Below are 17,561 nucleotides of genomic sequence, written 5' to 3'. Positions count from 1 at the left end.
CAAAGCCAAAGGGCTGGGAATAATTACTCCGCGCGCTCGTTAGCCATGGACCCGGCAGTCTGGCTCCAGGAATTCTGCAGAAAAAAAGAAAGCCATTGTCTCAAATATGACAGGCCCCTATTGTGGGTCTTGGCCGTGCGATCCTGCACAGGGTCGTTAAGCGGAGAAGCAGACTGATTGTACGTTTTCGGCTATGGATGCGCAATGACTTTCACCGGGTTGCGTTTAGTTTCGGAGGTCTTGCCATATCGTCGAAGTTTCTTGTGAGTAATACTGAGTATGCCTTGGAAATGGGGGGAGACCCGCATCCTGCAGTACCAGGCGATTGGTACGATCAGTTGATAGTGCCGAGTCTCTAACTAGTAGACCCACCACCGTAGCGACAACACGGACGACCAAGCCACCTATCACATCCATGGGAATAATCCACCGGACGTTTCTCAGTGATTGCCATTTCAGTAAGTAAGAGCGAAAATCTCCCGGCCTAGGCCGTACTCGGGCCAGTGGCTGAGTTTTGCCCACAAATTTGTCAAGTTTTCCGGGCAGAGCAACTGCGTCTTAGCCAATATACGGCGTGAACATGCATTGTACCCAGCATAACACTTAAATCCAGCTTTCGATATTCCATATTATCCCCATCATGAGTAACCCTTGGTTGAGAATTCGAGCTTGGGCCAAAACGGCCACGGAATTGTTCCACGTAGCACGACATCCGTCTCCATAAATGGCGTAACTTAAAATTGAATGTCAAAGCGTTCGGACAGAGAAGTCCTGCAGTCTGCTGATAGCCTGATACTACGGAGTACTCCGTACTAGACACTTGATAGTGCCATTCACTACCAAACCTAGTGGCTCGGTGGTTGTACTCCGTACATCCTACGCTAGGTCTTGCAGCCCTCACGTGGGTGCCTTCAGTACCAGTGCGCACATAAGTCAATTATTCTATTGAATTTAACCGGTCGCGTAGACTGAGGGTCGAGCCTCGATCTACTAGCGAAAAACTTTATTTACTACCAATTTGTCAACAAGAATTATTCGTATTCTGCCAGAGCAACTGGACCTTCCCGCTTGGCGAACTGGCTGTGGATGGAGTCTAGCTGACGGATAACGCCGCGGCGATTGCTTCCGAGGAATGATTTAAGACATGGCTTGTGTGCAATTATGTGGGACACCCGTTTTTGCTCCAGCAAGGTGGGTGAAGAGAATGCCACAAGAGAAGAAAAAAAAAAAAAAAAAAGAAAAAAGAAAAGAAAAAAAGGAAAAAGAAATGTGCATAATATCAAAAGCTGATATGCCGGGCTTCTAGCTTTAACAGTTCAGGTCAGTTCATGCGAGACGGCCACATCAGGCACTCCATTCTGCACAAGGCCACCCAATTGGAATCACAGCCGGTATAGTTAGGCTAGCAAAGCAAATTCTGTAGGCCAGGAGGGAAAGTCCAGTAGTGTAGGCAGCCTAGTCACTTCGCGTCAACCTTTTTCTTCTCTCTACGCCTGGACCGGTAGCATTCTGTCAGCTGGCGGACACTTCATATGAAGATCGACAGTCGCTCACTAACTACCGAAGATGGTGTGGAGTAGTCGGTCAATCTCTGAAATTTAGCAGATACGAGGAAGTTTGCAAACGGCTTAGAAATCAAGAAAGTCAACTTACGTCCACCTTGGATTAGGGCTGGGCTGGTCATACCGCTAAGTTGTTCAGCTCGTTCGCCGTTGAGGCCCATTAGCGGCCCACTCTCGTCGCACGACGCAGTGGTGATATGATATCAACCGCGAGATATCGGATTTCTGATAATGTTTCCCGAGACTCCCATGATAGAGTCACAGTCACATCCTAGCGCGCAGCTGATATGTTGGGAAATTAGATGCAAATGCTGTCATTCGCCTTACATATCTGTCCCACAGCTTTCTAACCGCTATTGCGAAGCTCTCGTCAACGAAACAACTCACAGGTTTGCGCCGAATGTTTGAGATAGTGTGAGAATAAAAGTTATTTTGTTCTTAATTGCTCAGTATTCATGGTTGGTTATCATGTACTATATGTACGCACGTATGTACTTTTGTGCTTCCGGCCTTCAGAAATGCCAAGAAATGCGAAACCCCGGGATTTCAACATAAGGAATTCCAAGACCGTACTGAGACTGAGCTGTGCGCTAACTACGGTACATGTTCTCTCTCCTTTGTAGGGGCACTGCGTGCCTTCCATCTTCAGATATGTTGAACTTCGACCTGGGATCTGCCCCGGTGTCTATTAAACCTAGCCCCACCTCGCTTATGAGAAAGATAGAATCCTTACGCGGAACGATACCGAGGAATGCCATGAGAACCGCCCCGGGTATGTGGCATGCATGCTTCGGTGCGGTGAATCGCAAACTCCGACTTTGTCGAAGGACCGAAAACGGACCAACACTTCGAAAGATGATAAACACGTCTTTTCCGAATGCTCGCGACGAATTTGTCCGAGCTTGTTGTCCATATAGTAAAGCTAGCTACAATTTGTCTGTTGCGACAAGAAGACATTGGAAAACCGTTGAGTTCATATGCTAGCCAAGAGCTGATATCGCAGAAAAACGAGTGTCGATATGCACTTTACTATTGTCGAAGCATCCAGGAGCAGCTTGGCAAGGTATGATTAGGCTTGGATGACGTTTTCATTCACTAACTATGGGATCGTCTCGTCTTTTGGCCTAAACCCCTTGCACACATGAGAAAATAGAATCGCAGATCATCGGGCACTGGATCTGCAAAGAAGCAGAGAATTGCTGAGCTGACATGTCACATAACAACCCCGGTCTCGACCAGATCACAACGGGAGGGAAAACCAGAGATCTGCTATAACGAGATCATGCACAGCCAGTTTGCTGGCTGAGCCGCACCTTCCAGGAGAAGTGAAATCTGTATTCTCTTAATGAGACATACCAGTAGATTGTGATCACCTTACGGGCGTTTGTGTACTGCAATGAAGAGAGCAGATTTAGCCGGCATAGCCTGTGATAGCTCCAACGCACTGTTTAGATTGAGCGATCTCCCGCCCAACCTCTCCCATTTTATCCTCATTAATCTCCTCGAACCACTCCAGAACCAAGTCAAGCGGTGAGAAGCTGCGGCCAGGAGATTTCTCTGACTTCCTCGGGATCTAACGTCTATTTCCTGATTGGAGTGGGCGCTGATATGTTATCCAGTGTATATATTCCAAATTCTTGGTCTGGGCTCCCCTGGAACTGAGAAACAAGGGAGAAGGAAAAAAGAAAATATGGAACTTACTACATCAAAATCAATCTTTCTATCTATCTATGGGCATACACAAGAGTCCCCTCGAATGGGGTCGTATGCAGCTCTGTTCCTAGCTGTGACCAGTACGCATAATAGGTGAGACCATGTATTGCCTCCTGAGGGTGATAACTTCCAGCCGAGCTCGCCACTGAGGATGATATAGTTCCACCTGTGGGCACCTCGCGCCCGCTTCGCACACTTCTCACTCCGCTTACAGTTGCGTATACCGAGCAGGATAATAAGCTATCCAACCACACTGTCCCTGCGACAAGCGAGTGAATCACGCGAGATTAAGCTGCCATTGAGGCGGATTTAATAGTTCTTCAAAGTTCAAACACTCATTGTCTTCAAAGGGCCTGATTCAATACTATCATGGCCGTGATATTAGCGCATGGAGCTAAAAGCCCAATCTGCTCAGGTTGACCCACTTGAGCTGGAGTATCTTCAGCTCAGCTCATACCGACAAATTCAAGCCGATGTGAAGGACACGATGTAACACAGCAAGGTGCCAAGCAGAGAGGCTACGAATTAGAATTTATACGAGCTCCACCACTAGGTTTACCAAATCAATGCCCCTCCACATGTCCCGCAATCTTACATGTGTTTGCCTAGCTCACCTCCCAGCATTTAGGTCACAAATTTTACTGCACCTCGCCACGCTTCAGCTACATTGTAAATATTAACGACGCCCGAGAAACTTCGCTATCGGCTCCAAAACGTTTTGATCTTCCAAAATATCCACATCCACAGTAAATCGTTCACCATGGGCCTTACAATCCACACCGTCGGAACCTCCACCCTCCACCGTCAGGCCGAACGCGCCGTCATTTACCTCGACGTTTCCAGCGACGGAAGTGACCAGTCTACAGTATCTCAAGACGTGACTCGCACCTCCAACCGCCTTCAATCCCTCCTGAAAGAAATCGCGCCGAAGCAGGACTCCGGCGACCCCACCCCCGAAGCTCCCGTTACATTCTGGAGCATGAGCTCCATTAGCACCGGCAGTTATCTGCCTTGGGATCACGACAAGCAGGAACACAGAGCACGAGTCTACACCGCCCGGACCAACTTCGAGGTCAAATTCCGGGACTTCAGCAAACTGGGCGAGTTCGTGTCGGACGTGGCGAAGGACCCTCTTGTTTCGGTGCGGGACGTCGACTGGCAGTTGACGGATGATACAAAGCAGCAGCTGGGACAGGAATGCAGGAAGCTAGCGGTCTGGGACGCGCTCGCCAAGGCTAAGGATTATGCTGGTGCGCTGAACATGAGTAATCTTCGACCCGTTGAGATCGATGATTCTGAGGGACACGTTTCTCCAGGGATATATGCTTCCGCTCGGAGGGCACCTGCATTTGCTGAGTCCGGGGGTGAGCAGGCGTTGAATTTTGTGCCGCAGAGTTGCGAAATTGAGTGCTCCGTGAAGATGCGCTTGGAGGTGGAGTAGGTTGTAGACGGCTATGGGTTTGATACGTGAGATGAGCTATTTGGCAGATGATACCACTGAATCATTGTATGAATATAATTGTTATGAGTAGAGACAGTCAGGAATCCAGTTACCAGACTTAGAGACATGATTCGACAGCAGCTCTCGGGGAAGGCTGTATGAGATACGACTAGGAAGCAGGAGGTCAAAAAGAAAAAGAAATGCTCCCACGCGGATTTGAACCGCGGACCTCATGATTACTAGTCATGCGCTCTACCAACTGAGCCATAGGAGCCAAAGTCGTGCATCATCCGTGAATCGAACACGGGCCTCATCGATGGCAACGATGAATTCTACCACTAGACCAATGATGCGGAAAGAAATGGTCCCAGGGAGGCTCGAACTCTCGACTTCTGAGTTATTAGCTTAGCACTCTAACCAACTGAGTTATGGGACCATTTGTTGAGATTCTCTAGCAAAATTATGCTAGTCAAGCCTAAGCTAATGCTAATCGTGCTCACGGGTTCCTCTACATCTCTCTCGAGATGATTGAGGTACATTTCTCTCGATACAGCTTATTTGTGTCCTTGTTTTGCATGTAACGTCATTATATCCTCTGGCTGAAACCCAACTGCATCTCTAAATGCGTTTCTAAGTGTCCCTGTATACGGGCTGTCAAATGTCGTCCTCTCTATTTAGTTGCTCGGAGATATATATTGTTCCTATAGCCTTCTCCACTGACCACATATTCAAATAAACCGATCGTGTATTTCTCCTTTAGGGTTCTCATACGCTGATAACGAACTCTTTACACTGATCCATCCCTTCATTTTACGCTTCTTTTCTTTTATTTCTTTCTTCTATAGCATCCAAATTGGATAGCATTTTTGGTATCAAGTAAAATAAGCACCTTAATTGAACATGTGCTAGTATCAGCAGTCAAGCTACATAGTAGTGCTAGGATGAGATAGTGATCTGCAAGGTGGTGAAGTCGGGTCCTAATACCACTCATCCGGCCTGTTTCAAAACATAATACGTCTCATATGAAGTTTGGGTGGTTTCAACACACTCCAGACCCGCCTCCTTAAAACACTCCAATAGCTCCGGCTCTTTCCAGATCCTCTGCACGGATTCAATATGGTTTTCTTCTATAACTTCTTCATGACCAGCATTAGTCCGCTTAATAACTTGCAGCTGGTAGAGAGCCCTCTTGATTGACCCGTCTACGGTCGGACTTTCAACTGGCAGTTGCCTGTAAACAATATTCTCATAGAGCTCACTCGGGAACTCATGTCGTTCGCACAACCCTGAAGATTTTGCATTTTCGCCAGTTGGCTCTGAGGTAGATTGCGTCGATAGTAGATCTCGCTTTATAGATAGATAGAAACGCCCTGATCGTGGTCGAAGCAATGCAGCAGCCTGAGCGAGAAATTTCAAGAGCTCTCCTGACCTGGTAAGAAGACTGACGCTGCCAGACGCGGACAGGAGTAAATCAACCTGATTGATATGGGTTTCTAGAAGCTCTGCTGAGATTAAATGGAGAGCTTCTCCGACTAGCCAATCAACGCGACCGACATGCGACATGCTCGGCGTCTCCTGCTGCACAGCTAACGCACAATGGATCATCGAAGGTTTCTCGTCAACCCCAATAAATTCAACATTGGATAGAGGAATGTTGTCCTGAACGGCATCTGTGGCGAGATTGGCCAGCACACGCCCGGTACCCGTACCGACGTCCAGGACAATGAGATGTTGTCCATGATGGTCAAGAGGGTAGTATGATTCCACCTGCTTCTTCAGGGCCGATATGTAGATTTTGGCGTCATCCTGGGCGTTCAAGACCGTGACATCTGCCTTGGCCCGTAGATCGTAGTATTCTGCCAAATAGGCAGAGTCATGAGATTTGCTTCTGCGTCCTGCGCTGTCGCTCATGATGACGAAGAGAACTGCAGAGGATGCCTTTATTCACAACAAAAAGAAAGCCAGCCAACCAGTAGCCACTAAATCAAGGCTAGGTAGATCGTGATGTGTCAAACAGTCATACAGAGACCTTACCCAAAGAGAGATAGTTCATGATAGGACCTCAATCGTTTTACCTAAGGACGAGCTGCAGAGATATGTGCCACAATTAGGATGAATTTATCTTTAATGTTTCAAGAAGACAGTATAATGCAGAATTGGTTGAATAAAAGGCAGTCGTCTGACCTGGTTTACAGTGGCAATGGCGATTGATGTAAGGCATGGCTCGTGCGCTCCCAAACCCTGGAAACCGTTCCAACGGTACCGGTCATCTGCCCACCTACCTCAGCCTTGCCATTATGGATCCGCGTTTACTCATACGATTGTCACCAAGACTTGCTCGCCCGAAACAGAAAGCCATATATTTGACATGAAGTAACAATACCAAGGGAAGTCAGTCTGCTGCTGGAGAGTACATCACGATGCCAGCTCATGATGGGCCAGTTGATGCCCAGGAACTTCAACTAGGCGAGGTTTAAAGATGTACGATTTGTCCACAACCACAGTACTTCCCGAGAGGCAGTTTTGAGCCCTGTCAGTTTGAAGGCTCCTCGTTCGCAGCTTGAGATACCAGATGACGATCGCAAGAGTCAATAGGACCGCACATCCGAGTCCGACGCCAACACCAAGTCCCACCTTTGCTTGCCGCGATATTGCACCGCCATTGCTCGGATATGAGGGTGTGATGGGTGACGTGGTAGAGATTAATGAAGTCGCTGATGTGGTAAGCGCGTCGGTTGATGTCCGGGTTGGTGTTGTTGTTAGTGTCGTGTTAGCTGGCGTCAAGCTCACTCTAGTTGATGCCAATGTCTCACTAGTTGGTCTTGGTGTTGAGCTCACTGACACCGTTGTGGATGATGATATTGATGTTGACAATGTTGTCGTCGTCGTTGTCGAATCCTTCGCCCTTTTGGTGATATTGAAGTAATGGCTAGCAAAGAAATCCGGGGTCTCCGGTTCATCGGCATCTCGGATCTGGAAAAAGAAAACATTACCATCATCTAGACTTCGCTGGGTGGATATGACCCAGTTATATGTTGTGATATCCGATAAATTTGCTGTCATCTAGCGTCAGGTTGAAACATGAGGGGACCCTTAAGCGGTAGTGGACAATGACTTACTCTGAAGCCATTCAAAATAGGGATTATTGTCTTGCCATAACATTATTGAGATGCTTTCTAAGGTGGTCGCCCATCTTAACTGAACCATTTGCTCAAGTTCGTAGACTGGGTTGTCCTTGTAGACATGAATGGGGCCCCTAGTTGGGGGATTGTAGAATATTCCCGGCTCTGCTTGAACCAAGCATTGGAGCAGTAGAAATGAGGCTAGGAGTAGCTTTAACATGGTCGCAATGGTCACGTAACGTCAGCACGAAAACCTCAGGTCAACTCGGTGTAGTGGGTGTGAATATTAGCACGACAAATCTATAAGCAAAGAGTTGTCAACTCATGAAGAAGTGGAGAATAAACCAGAAACTTGCTACTGCTCCTGGAGAGATCAAGCCCCCCTATTTCAACTCCATCTTGAGTACAGTCCCCTCTGAGCGGCTACCATGTTACCATGGTCATCAATTATCCCTGTTAGGCCGAGGCTGGAGAAACTGGTGTCTTTCATCTCCTGTCCGGTGAAACAGATATTTTGGAAACATGTCCAATCAGTCAAACCCGGGGTGGGCAGTTTCAGCACTAAATATACTGCACCTTCGCGCTCGAGTGGTGGGCTGGAAGAGGTTTGTGTGACTCTATACTGCCCAAGATAGCATGGATGAAGGCATAGTCAGACAAAGAACGACAGCGTAAGAAAATAGCTGGCAGGGGTTTGCCCGGCGAAACATCATTGGATCCGTTCAATGCAACTAGGGTCCTTAGGGTCTTGGTCTCAGGGCGTCATTTCATACTAATGAGGAAGGATTTGCACGATAATATTAACCACTAAAGGCCCAATGTAACGCCCCCACACCCCGACTTAAGATACCGTGGCCGCTGCCACAACTTCCTGAACTCACCATAGATGATTTCCGAACAAGGCACATGATGTTGGTCGCCCCACGTCGATATGTTTATCTGGGAACGGGCTTCAGCCTTGTTTTGCTATTTTGGTATACCTTTGGAAGCCCTCTGGCTCAAGCAACCAGAATTGTCTCTCCACTCGAGCCGGCCTCGGTGCCCCCACCCACGCACAGCGCAAGCAATGCTACTTTAGGTGTACGCATCTTTTTACTTCTGAGACTCTCCATTTGCAATGATGCTAACTGGCTTGTCACATTATAGTTCCAGTCTATTCTTGCTCTTTCCTCGGGCCCTTCATGGCGAACGAGAGGATTAATGGCTGCCGCAAACCTAACCGGCCTCTCCATACATATCCCACCACAACCACCAATCCACCCTGATCTTGTTGAGACCTTTGAAACGTTAGGATCAGAGTACATTCGCCATCCTTCCCACGGTGCTAGCATTGCCTGGCTTGCACATCTCGACCTGATCAAATACACCATCCAAGCAGACCTTGATACTGCCCTCATTCTTGAAGACGATGCAGACTGGGACGTGACAATTCGCTCCCAGATGGTGCGAATCGCAGAGAGTGTCCGGAATCTGACTGGAACCACTGAGAGCGAGACAGCTCCATATGGCCGTGACTGGGATGTTCTTTGGATCGGTCATTGCGCTGAATACTGGGAGGACCTGTTCGAGACAGTCTTCTACGAGGATCCCACCGCATGTCCGCATAAGTACTACTTTGGCTTTGCGAAAGAAAACATCGAACGTATGCCAGACCACCAACGCGCTGTCTACTGGTCGGCAAATCCGGTGTGTTCTTTCGCATATGCTTTGTCGCGTGACGGTTCTCGAAAAGTGATAGAACTATTGGGCGCAGGGCAAGACGAAGCGTTTGATGTAAGCATGATGCACGCCTGTAGTGCGGGAAAGCTGAAATGTATCTCAGTTGTACCTGAGGTGGTGCATCAGTACTTTCCTAACCAGACTTTTGGAGTCAAGAGTATGGTTGATATTGGAAACGGGGAGCAGGCTGGTCCTGACGACTCGGAGTTTGAACATATTATGGGGTCGACGGAGAATATCCTCGAAAGTGCGCGGTGTCGTGCCCTATGGAATAAGAGATGTTTGAGGGAATAATTGGTGCTACTGTTTCTCCTTTTGTTAGGTTTTATTCTCACATCCTTGACGTCCCAGTGTCTACACTACCTATCTCCGGATCATATAGACTAGTGCTTGATGTTATTTTGTAATATAGTCTGGGCTTGCTCTCTCGCCGTAGACTATTATCCAGTATCCTAGATACAATCTGGTCGTAACCCCATATTGAATCCGTAGGTGGTATGCATTACTCGAGAGAAAATCTCTGGCAGGTTGGCTACCCTGCACAGAGGAGTGCATAGTACGATCTACAGTAGAACACCGGCGACAAAACAATATTAACTTTCCATTCACTATCTACATACAAATAATTACCCTGATTAACATCACGTCGTCAGCTTCATCACTGCTTCTGCAAGAACACCACCTTGCTATCATAATCCGATTCAAACTTGTACTGCAGTCCCATGTTCATCAATGTCGCACCAGAGTACGATCCGTTTCCATCAACGCTATACGTGGCCTTAGGATCCAATCCCTGCAGCCTGAGCCAGGGAGTGGCATGGTTAACATTAGGGCCGAGCTGGAAGTAGAAGAGGACAGCTTGGTTACCATCCTCAGAGATGAATAGCACCGCCGGCCAGTTAGACTCCTCGGGAAGCCTGAGACGCCACATATCGCCAGTCAGGATGATCGGGTTAACCTTTTCTGCAAGGGCAATCAGTCCCGGGACTTCGGCCTTCTCATCCTCCTGCAGCTCGGCGGGGTCTAGTTCGAGACCGAATGATCCGCCCATCATGGCGACGTGGCCACGGAATTTGACAGGAATGGTACGTCCAGTCTGGGCATTCGGGACTGCTGAGAGATGGGCACCCATGGCGCTCGGAGGGTATGCCAGTGAAGTACCTAGCTGGATGGTGATGCGCATCAGGGCATCGGTGTTGTCGGAGGTCCAGATCTGCGGGAAGTACTCAAGTACACCGGGGTCGAAACGTCCACCACCAGAGGCACAACCTTCCCACAGAACATCGGGGAAGCGCGTGGTCAGGGTGTCGAACACCCGGTACATGCCCAGGATGTATTCGTGGTCGTTGCTGGGGGAGGGTGTCTCGTGCATCGCCCGGTTGAAGTCCCACTTCACATAGGAAATAGCCGAGCTGTTGAGGATGTTGGTAATCTCATCGATGATATAGTCCTGCACCTCAGGCAAAGCAAGGTTGAGCACGAGCTGGTTGCGTTGCAAGGTGCGTGGGTATTGGCCGGCATGAAGCACCCAGTCAGGGTGCTCATGGTACAGGGTCGAGTTGGGGTTGGCCATTTCTGGTTCAACCCAGAGGCCAAAGCGGAGGTCGGTTGAGGAGTTTCCTGCCTTCAGCTTCGTGACATCTTCCACCAGGGGGGTTAGGCCATCAGGAAAGCGGTCCGGGTTAGGCACCCAGTCACCCAGACCGGCGTTATCCGATACACGGGGGTACTTGTCGCCGAACCAACCGTCGTCCATAACGAACAGTTTCACTCCCAAGGCGGCCGACTCCTCAGCCAAGCGGTAGATTGTGCTCTCATTGTAGTCGAAATACAGACCCTCCCAGCTGTTCAGCAGCGGCGGGCGATCCGATGTGGCGAACTTGCTCTTGATCAGGTGGTTGCGGTAGAGGCGATGGAATGAACGAGACATGCCGCCGATGCCGTCACTTGAGTAGACTGAAACACATTCCGGCGAGGTAAGTGTCTCGCCCGCACCCAGCTGCCAAGACAGCTGACTGGGATTGAATCCCAGCAGAGCGCGAGTGAGGCCCTGGGAGCCCTTCTCGACATCAACGGAGAACGAGCCTGTGTAGACAAGGTTAAATCCCCAGGCCTCACCCTGAGATTCCGTAGTGGAGGGATGCACTATCGCAAGAAAGGGGTTGTGCAGGTGAGAGGAGAAACCAGTGCTACTTCCGAAGCTGTATATCACGGGTGGAACATTAATTTGCTGCTTTCTTCTTGGGTTTTATAAAACAGCAACTTACCCTTGGAGTCCGTATTCCACCTTTCGCCTCTGACGGTGGGCTTCTCTCGCCCAGTCGCCCCTGAGGCTAATCATTTCAAGATCTTCGTATGGGAAATCGAAGCTGAAGCTGGACAGTGCCTCAACTGTGATATTTTGAGTACCCTTGTTCGTAACGTTCGCGCTGCGCACAATGGCGTCATATTTAGGGAAGATTGAGTACGACAGATCCACAGCGATGGAGCTGTAGTTGTCGTACAGATGAACCACCAAAGTTGTGACATCCTCTTCACTGCCAAAGGTTGAAGGCAGACCGGGCAAAGCAGGCTTTCCCGGAATCACCGAGTATGACTGATACTGCAGATCCGTCACGGTGTAGCCTGCCTCTTGACGAATCCGAACGGCGGGAATCCGAAAATCTCCCCGGCCGTGATCTGGAAACTCACGGCGAAAACGGCCTGCCAAACCAACCCAGCCGCCAAGTGCCTCGGCACCAAATCCTGGGAAGAGATTGCCAGTGATACTGCCGCCGAAATGATCTGACACTAGGTCACCCGTGGTCTCGTTCACTCGGAAGCGGTATGAGACATTCTCTCCATTGAGAGCAAATGTTTTGCCGTCCGCGACAACTGCTGTACTAGTGTCAATTGGAAGTGAAGCTTGGAAGAGTGCTAGCAAGGACGAGCTTATGTGGCTTCACTTACCATTGTTGCTTGAAGTTTCCTGCGCCATCACTGACGGACCGTTTCCGAAGACAGCCAGAAGACTTGCGGCTGCCAAAGCAGCACGCTTTGGAGAGCCGAACATCTTGTCTTATAGGTGATTGAGCTGTAGAGGTGGCGGACTGAGATCCCGGAAAGGATGGGTATCCATGCATTTAAATAGTCGCGGGGAAGCATGAAAGGCGACGCACGCTGTAATAATTCCCCCAATCATTTGGAAAGCTACACTACCACTCAAGGTTCGTCTTCATTACCCCTTTCATCGAGGGAATAGCTGGATTCGACACTAACGGAAGACATTGGATGTGGGCCGGGGAAATTCCCGCATTGATTCCAACAGCCATGACCGCGCTTTTCTTCCACCGTCACGTCATGGTTCCTTTTGATAGTTGGGGATAGACAGACCGATTGCTTGTCTTGGAATGTGGGGATATTCGGCGCCGGCAAATGCCAATGCGGAGGAACATCGGGGAAATATCTCTTGAGTCTTTTCCCCCCACATACCCCGTACCCCGTTCCCGCCCTCTCCGTGGGATTTCTGAATCTCCATGGTCCATTCCGATGCTTCATCGGGCTTGAACATTCTCTAGAAGACGACTCCAAGCGGCTCTGTGAATGTCGCTGTACTTCGTCTCACAGAGCAGCGAAGAGCAATCGAGGGCACCTCAATAGCCATGACTCGAAAAAACTCTTTAGCGGCCAGACTGCCGGGTGGCCATTGCTTTAGGTTGGACCTTGGGAGCCTCTCAGAATGGCGGAAAACCAGCCCCACGGGGTCTGTTCAAAGCCGGGGCCTCCTTTCGGCTCGGAGCTATCTCCGTCGCTCGTACTGTGTTCTATATGTGCATGCACCCTGAGGTCATCCCACAAATTGATCCTTACCGAGTAAGCTTGTCTTCAGACCAGACCACCCCGCCCTTTCCAGAACACTTTTCTTGGCATCTCACTCCAAGGAGGTTTGGCGTTGGAATTAGGGTCATACCACTAGTTCGGTGAGCCTATCTAGGTAGGCAACTTCCAAGTCGGCCCTATTCCCTGGTCTTGGCGAGCCCGAGCCGGCCGGACAGTGACCGAGCCGAATATAAGTCAAGCGCATATATCCATGGGATGCAGATCCACTCGAAGATGCCTGATTCGCTAGGATCTATCAACGTATTGCCCTGGTAGAGCCAATATATGTGGCTATATAAGGACGAAAGGATATTTCTGAGCCGAGCTCCGGTTTCTTGTTTTCTGCAGTACCACTCCTTGCAGCCCAGCGTTTGTTGCAAAATTTCACCAGCCCTCTCTAGTTATGTCCTGTAACATCTGCTCTCGAGCTTCAGCAAACATTCCAAGTGCCGGCTGGTCGGCCTTGTGCTAGTCACAACAATTAGGGTCAATACGCGACCTCAAAAAACCCGTAAGTTTGCTTGTACATCTCCGCTTCCGCCTCTATAGGGAGTATCTCTGTCTTCCCTAGAGAACAATGAGATCAGGAGTCACGCACCTTCTTGAGTACAGTGTATTCCGCTGTCTGTGAGGAGTACAACATCATTATTCTTGATACTAATGTGAACTGAAGTCTCGTTTACCCATGTTGTACGTAGAAGAGATAACGAGGTCAAGCGTTGTGTTAGATTCGCATGGCTGCTCGGCTTTCCACCTGGAATTAACATTCCACTCGGTCCATATTGTTTTATAAGCTTGGAATAGAGAGTACTTAGTTCTTCCTCATCCATATTATGAGGGTAAGCTAGGGCAAGAAGCGCGAGATTCGGATGTATTGACATCAAGGTATAGATGATGCCGACCCACCGGCCATTTGCAAGGGAGACCAACAGAGATAAATGGCATGGGTGATCGTGAAGGGCCTTCACTGTTGCCTGTGGTCTAAATCACTCCTTCTCACAGATATCGGCATATGTCCTGGATCAACTTACAAACCCTGCAATTCTGAGTTATAGCCGTTGGGACGTTCTCAATTTCCTTTCTGTTCCTTGAAACCCCCGTTTGACTAAGATACAACATAACCGATTACTTTAAATATATGAGAATTTTGGCGGGGTCATTATATAATATAGGTAGCCTATATTATCGCTCATAGACACGTAACACTTGTACACATAAAGTGCTACCATGATAGCTCCGAGGAAGTATATTTCTTGTATAAAAGCTAGATGAAATGGTTTTCGTCGTGGCAAGCAGCCGCACAGTGGAAAGTTGTGAAATGCCATCCTGAATCCAAGGGATCTGTCCTATGCGCTTTTCCACAATATGGCCTAATCGAGGAGGGTAAAGTAAACAAACAATCATCAGGCGTGCGACAAATATGTAGACTATTCTTCTTCTAAGTAAAATCTATATCTTCAAAGAACATTCTGCCGCTCTTTTTAACATTTCTGTTAGTATTATATTTTGCTTATTATAGTACAGAGTGTTGACTTTCGTTTACAAGTAAGTGTATATAAATAGGTTAAGTTGGATATAGATTGATTACAGTATCCCGAAGTTAAACTTTGAACTCCAGGGAAGGTCTATAACATCAGCTCTAGACTAGGGTCTTGTTTCTTTGTTTTTTTCGTTCTTGCTATCGTCGTATATTTCTTTTCCTTTTTTTTTTTTTTTTTTTTTTCTTTTTTTTTCTTAATGTACCGCAGTAGGCACGCTTTGTCCTAGAAAGTTCACATCCCCGTCTTTCGTGCCCCAGGACCTTAGGTGTCTACCATGTGAGCTTCTATTTGTATACCAACTATTAGCTGATATAAGGTTGAAGGCAAAAGGGTCCCCCTCTCCACCGCTATTTTTCTTGGGGTCTCCATGGGTGACTCGGGGAACGCCGTCTCGATTTAAAACCCGGCCCTATCATTGACCTCTATGCAAGAGGATGTAGTGAGGGTCCAGCCTCTCACCCTTCTGCCTAATTATTAGGCGACAATCATTCCTCTCGACATCGCCTCAACTTACGTCTATTCTTAAAGGGTTCATAGCATTATCGCCCCCAGATCTTTAGCCACGATACTAGACCGAGGTTCTGCCCGGTGGTAGTCTTCGTCTATCGTGGTCTCCGAGGCAGTGTCAGTACCAACTAACTTATTTGTGTTCAAATGCACTATAAACCCTCTTAACGATGTATTCTAATTTGATAGCAGGGGTTGAAGTAAACACTAATGTAGTAAGTAACCGAGCGATCACTTCCGGCACTTCCAGCCTCACATTTCCCTGATGCAGTAAAGATGGGCATCACTAGGACAAAATCAGCAGGTATGCAACAACCAAAAGAGGAATGGGCTATTGATACCCCAGAAAGCTAACTGATTCCGGTTTAAATTCCGTAGATTCCGTCAGTACCCTTAGTGCGTACTTTTGTATATTCTTAGGGATCTTCATTCTTCACTTATCTGATCAGTATTTAGGTCATGGCGCCAATGTTGGTAAGACTACTATTCAAGTCTTCTCTTACCCACAACCTGATCTTGGCCCCCAACTGAGAGGGATACTACAGACTAATCAGCAGATGAGTTCAGAGCGTAGGGTAGGGGCAATGCTTCTCGGCACAGCTGGAGTGCCGATGACTTGTATCATGGAGGCTCGGCATAACCAACCTAGGAAACTTCAATGTACATCTGGCCCCCAACATCGACACCGTTGTCCATAGGGAAGGCAGTATTCGCTGGGAACATCTCGCGTATACTTTGTATGCACATGGCAATGGACCCCGAGGTAAAGCTCAATGTAATTGATTTGGAATACAGGTGTTCAAGGCAGACTCGAACGTGAGAGCCCTCCTAGTGTCGGCATATCCTACGACGTATTAGTTCCCTATCCCTCGAATATAAAAGCCAGTACCCATCCCCTCCTAAACACAGGTATCTACCAACACCATCCATCAATCTTGTCAATTCCTCACCCCCCAAGAAACTAGATCTACCTCTCAAGATGCAATTCAAGAGTCTCGTTCTCTCCATTTTCGTTGCTACCGCGTCAGCTGGATATGTCCAAATATGTGGTAATGGGGGAACTTGCACCGACACCGGCAGCGCCAACAGTAACTCCTGTATCGGCCCAGTAACCGGCAATGGATTTACCTTCACGGCTCACGACATGGAACCCCGAAACAGCATGTCCATATTTGCGGATGAGGGATGCTGGAACTACAACGTTGCTTCTTGTGATGATTGCACCAGCGTTACCTACAATGGAAAGGGTAAGTACTGGTTCAATCTTGGTTTCCTTCTGGGTATCCATGCTGATTCCTTTTCAGGTCCTGTCTGGGCTATTTTCCATTAGACTGTTTTTGCGGGAAGTGTTACAGGTGGGAGTATGTGGAAGGGTTGAAGTATTTTAGGGTGCGATTCATATCGTGATTTGGATATTGTACTAGCTCGAATTCTATCATTATGCCTTTGGCACTAACTCCATGTGTTGGGTTTTATTGACAAGCTTCCGTATGGGCGGTAATATAGATAGCCGCAAGAGTGTGACTCTCAGGAACTATCAATCATATATGGAGCTAGCCATCTGAATCTTCTCGACTAAGATAGAATGCCGCAGTAGAATTAGTTCCTTCCGAGACTTGGACCGAGGAAGGGGGAAAACCCTCGGTATTAGTACAACAGCCCCTAGGGCCTCACTAGTACTTCTCTAGTTTATTAAGTCTGGTTCAGCCAAGTCGGTTATATTTCCTCAGTCCCAGGTTCCTAATTAAGAGCCCTTTCCCATTAAGTCATATCCCCTCGGATGATGCTAGACTCATTACCTAACATTCAGATGATACAAAGTCCATGGTGAAGCAGTCCTTGCCCTATCTCAAAGATGAGAGTGGCCTAAATCCCCTCTCTAGAACAGATTATTTTATGATTCTATGGAACAGGTTTCTAAGTTTTCTTTCGAAAAGGCTATTTCTTTCTTGAATGCCGTCTGTTCAAATTCCCTACAGCCACACAAGGATCGAAATCATAACGCCAGAATGCGTCTCACCCATGATATAGCTACTCTGTACAGTTCTTGACTCATTTGAACTACACAGGGCGTGGGTGGGTCCCCGATATTGACCAA

General features: G+C 48.2%; 4 protein-coding genes and 3 non-coding genes across 7 annotated transcripts; 2 read left to right on the top strand and 5 right to left on the bottom strand.

Annotated features, from left to right (window-relative positions):
* Nucleotides 1-4,035: 4,035 nt before the first annotated feature.
* AO090010000679 (SIMPL domain-containing protein) lies at nucleotides 4,036-4,716 on the top strand (the record flags this gene model as incomplete). Its single annotated transcript, XM_001827582.3, has 1 exon — nucleotides 4,036-4,716. The coding sequence occupies one exon, from the start codon at nucleotides 4,036-4,038 to the stop codon at nucleotides 4,714-4,716; it is 681 nt and encodes a 226-aa protein (XP_001827634.1).
* Nucleotides 4,717-4,917: 201 nt separating this feature from the next.
* Nucleotides 4,918-4,990, bottom strand: AO090010t00011. Its single transcript has one exon. It is a non-coding gene; the product is annotated as a tRNA-Thr (tRNA).
* Nucleotides 4,991-4,998: 8 nt separating this feature from the next.
* AO090010t00012 lies at nucleotides 4,999-5,069 on the bottom strand. The gene has a single exon. It is a non-coding gene; the product is annotated as a tRNA-Gly (tRNA).
* Nucleotides 5,070-5,078: 9 nt separating this feature from the next.
* AO090010t00013 lies at nucleotides 5,079-5,152 on the bottom strand. The gene has a single exon. It is a non-coding gene; the product is annotated as a tRNA-Ile (tRNA).
* A 1,035-nt stretch (nucleotides 5,153-6,187) lies between these two features.
* AO090010000681 (class I SAM-dependent methyltransferase) lies at nucleotides 6,188-6,627 on the bottom strand (the record flags this gene model as incomplete). The annotated part of the gene is made up of 2 exons (XM_023233545.1): nucleotides 6,188-6,209; nucleotides 6,278-6,627. The coding sequence occupies 2 exons, from the start codon at nucleotides 6,625-6,627 to the stop codon at nucleotides 6,188-6,190; spliced, it is 372 nt and encodes a 123-aa protein (XP_023094279.1).
* Nucleotides 6,628-8,747: 2,120 nt separating this feature from the next.
* AO090010000683 (uncharacterized protein) lies at nucleotides 8,748-9,851 on the top strand (the record flags this gene model as incomplete). The annotated part of the gene is made up of 2 exons (XM_023233544.1): nucleotides 8,748-8,918; nucleotides 8,985-9,851. The coding sequence occupies 2 exons, from the start codon at nucleotides 8,748-8,750 to the stop codon at nucleotides 9,849-9,851; spliced, it is 1,038 nt and encodes a 345-aa protein (XP_023094280.1).
* A 364-nt stretch (nucleotides 9,852-10,215) lies between these two features.
* AO090010000684 (alpha-galactosidase) lies at nucleotides 10,216-12,609 on the bottom strand (the record flags this gene model as incomplete). The annotated part of the gene is made up of 3 exons (XM_001827585.3): nucleotides 10,216-11,758; nucleotides 11,825-12,434; nucleotides 12,507-12,609. The coding sequence occupies 3 exons, from the start codon at nucleotides 12,607-12,609 to the stop codon at nucleotides 10,216-10,218; spliced, it is 2,256 nt and encodes a 751-aa protein (XP_001827637.3).
* Nucleotides 12,610-17,561: the final 4,952 nt, after the last annotated feature.

The sequence above is a fragment of the Aspergillus oryzae genome, chromosome 8 (assembly GCF_000184455.2).
Source record: "Aspergillus oryzae RIB40 DNA, chromosome 8".
Taxonomy (NCBI): Eukaryota; Fungi; Ascomycota; class Eurotiomycetes; order Eurotiales; family Aspergillaceae; genus Aspergillus; species Aspergillus oryzae.
Note: the sequence above shows the minus strand (reverse complement) of the source record. Positions and strands in the feature narration are given on the sequence as shown.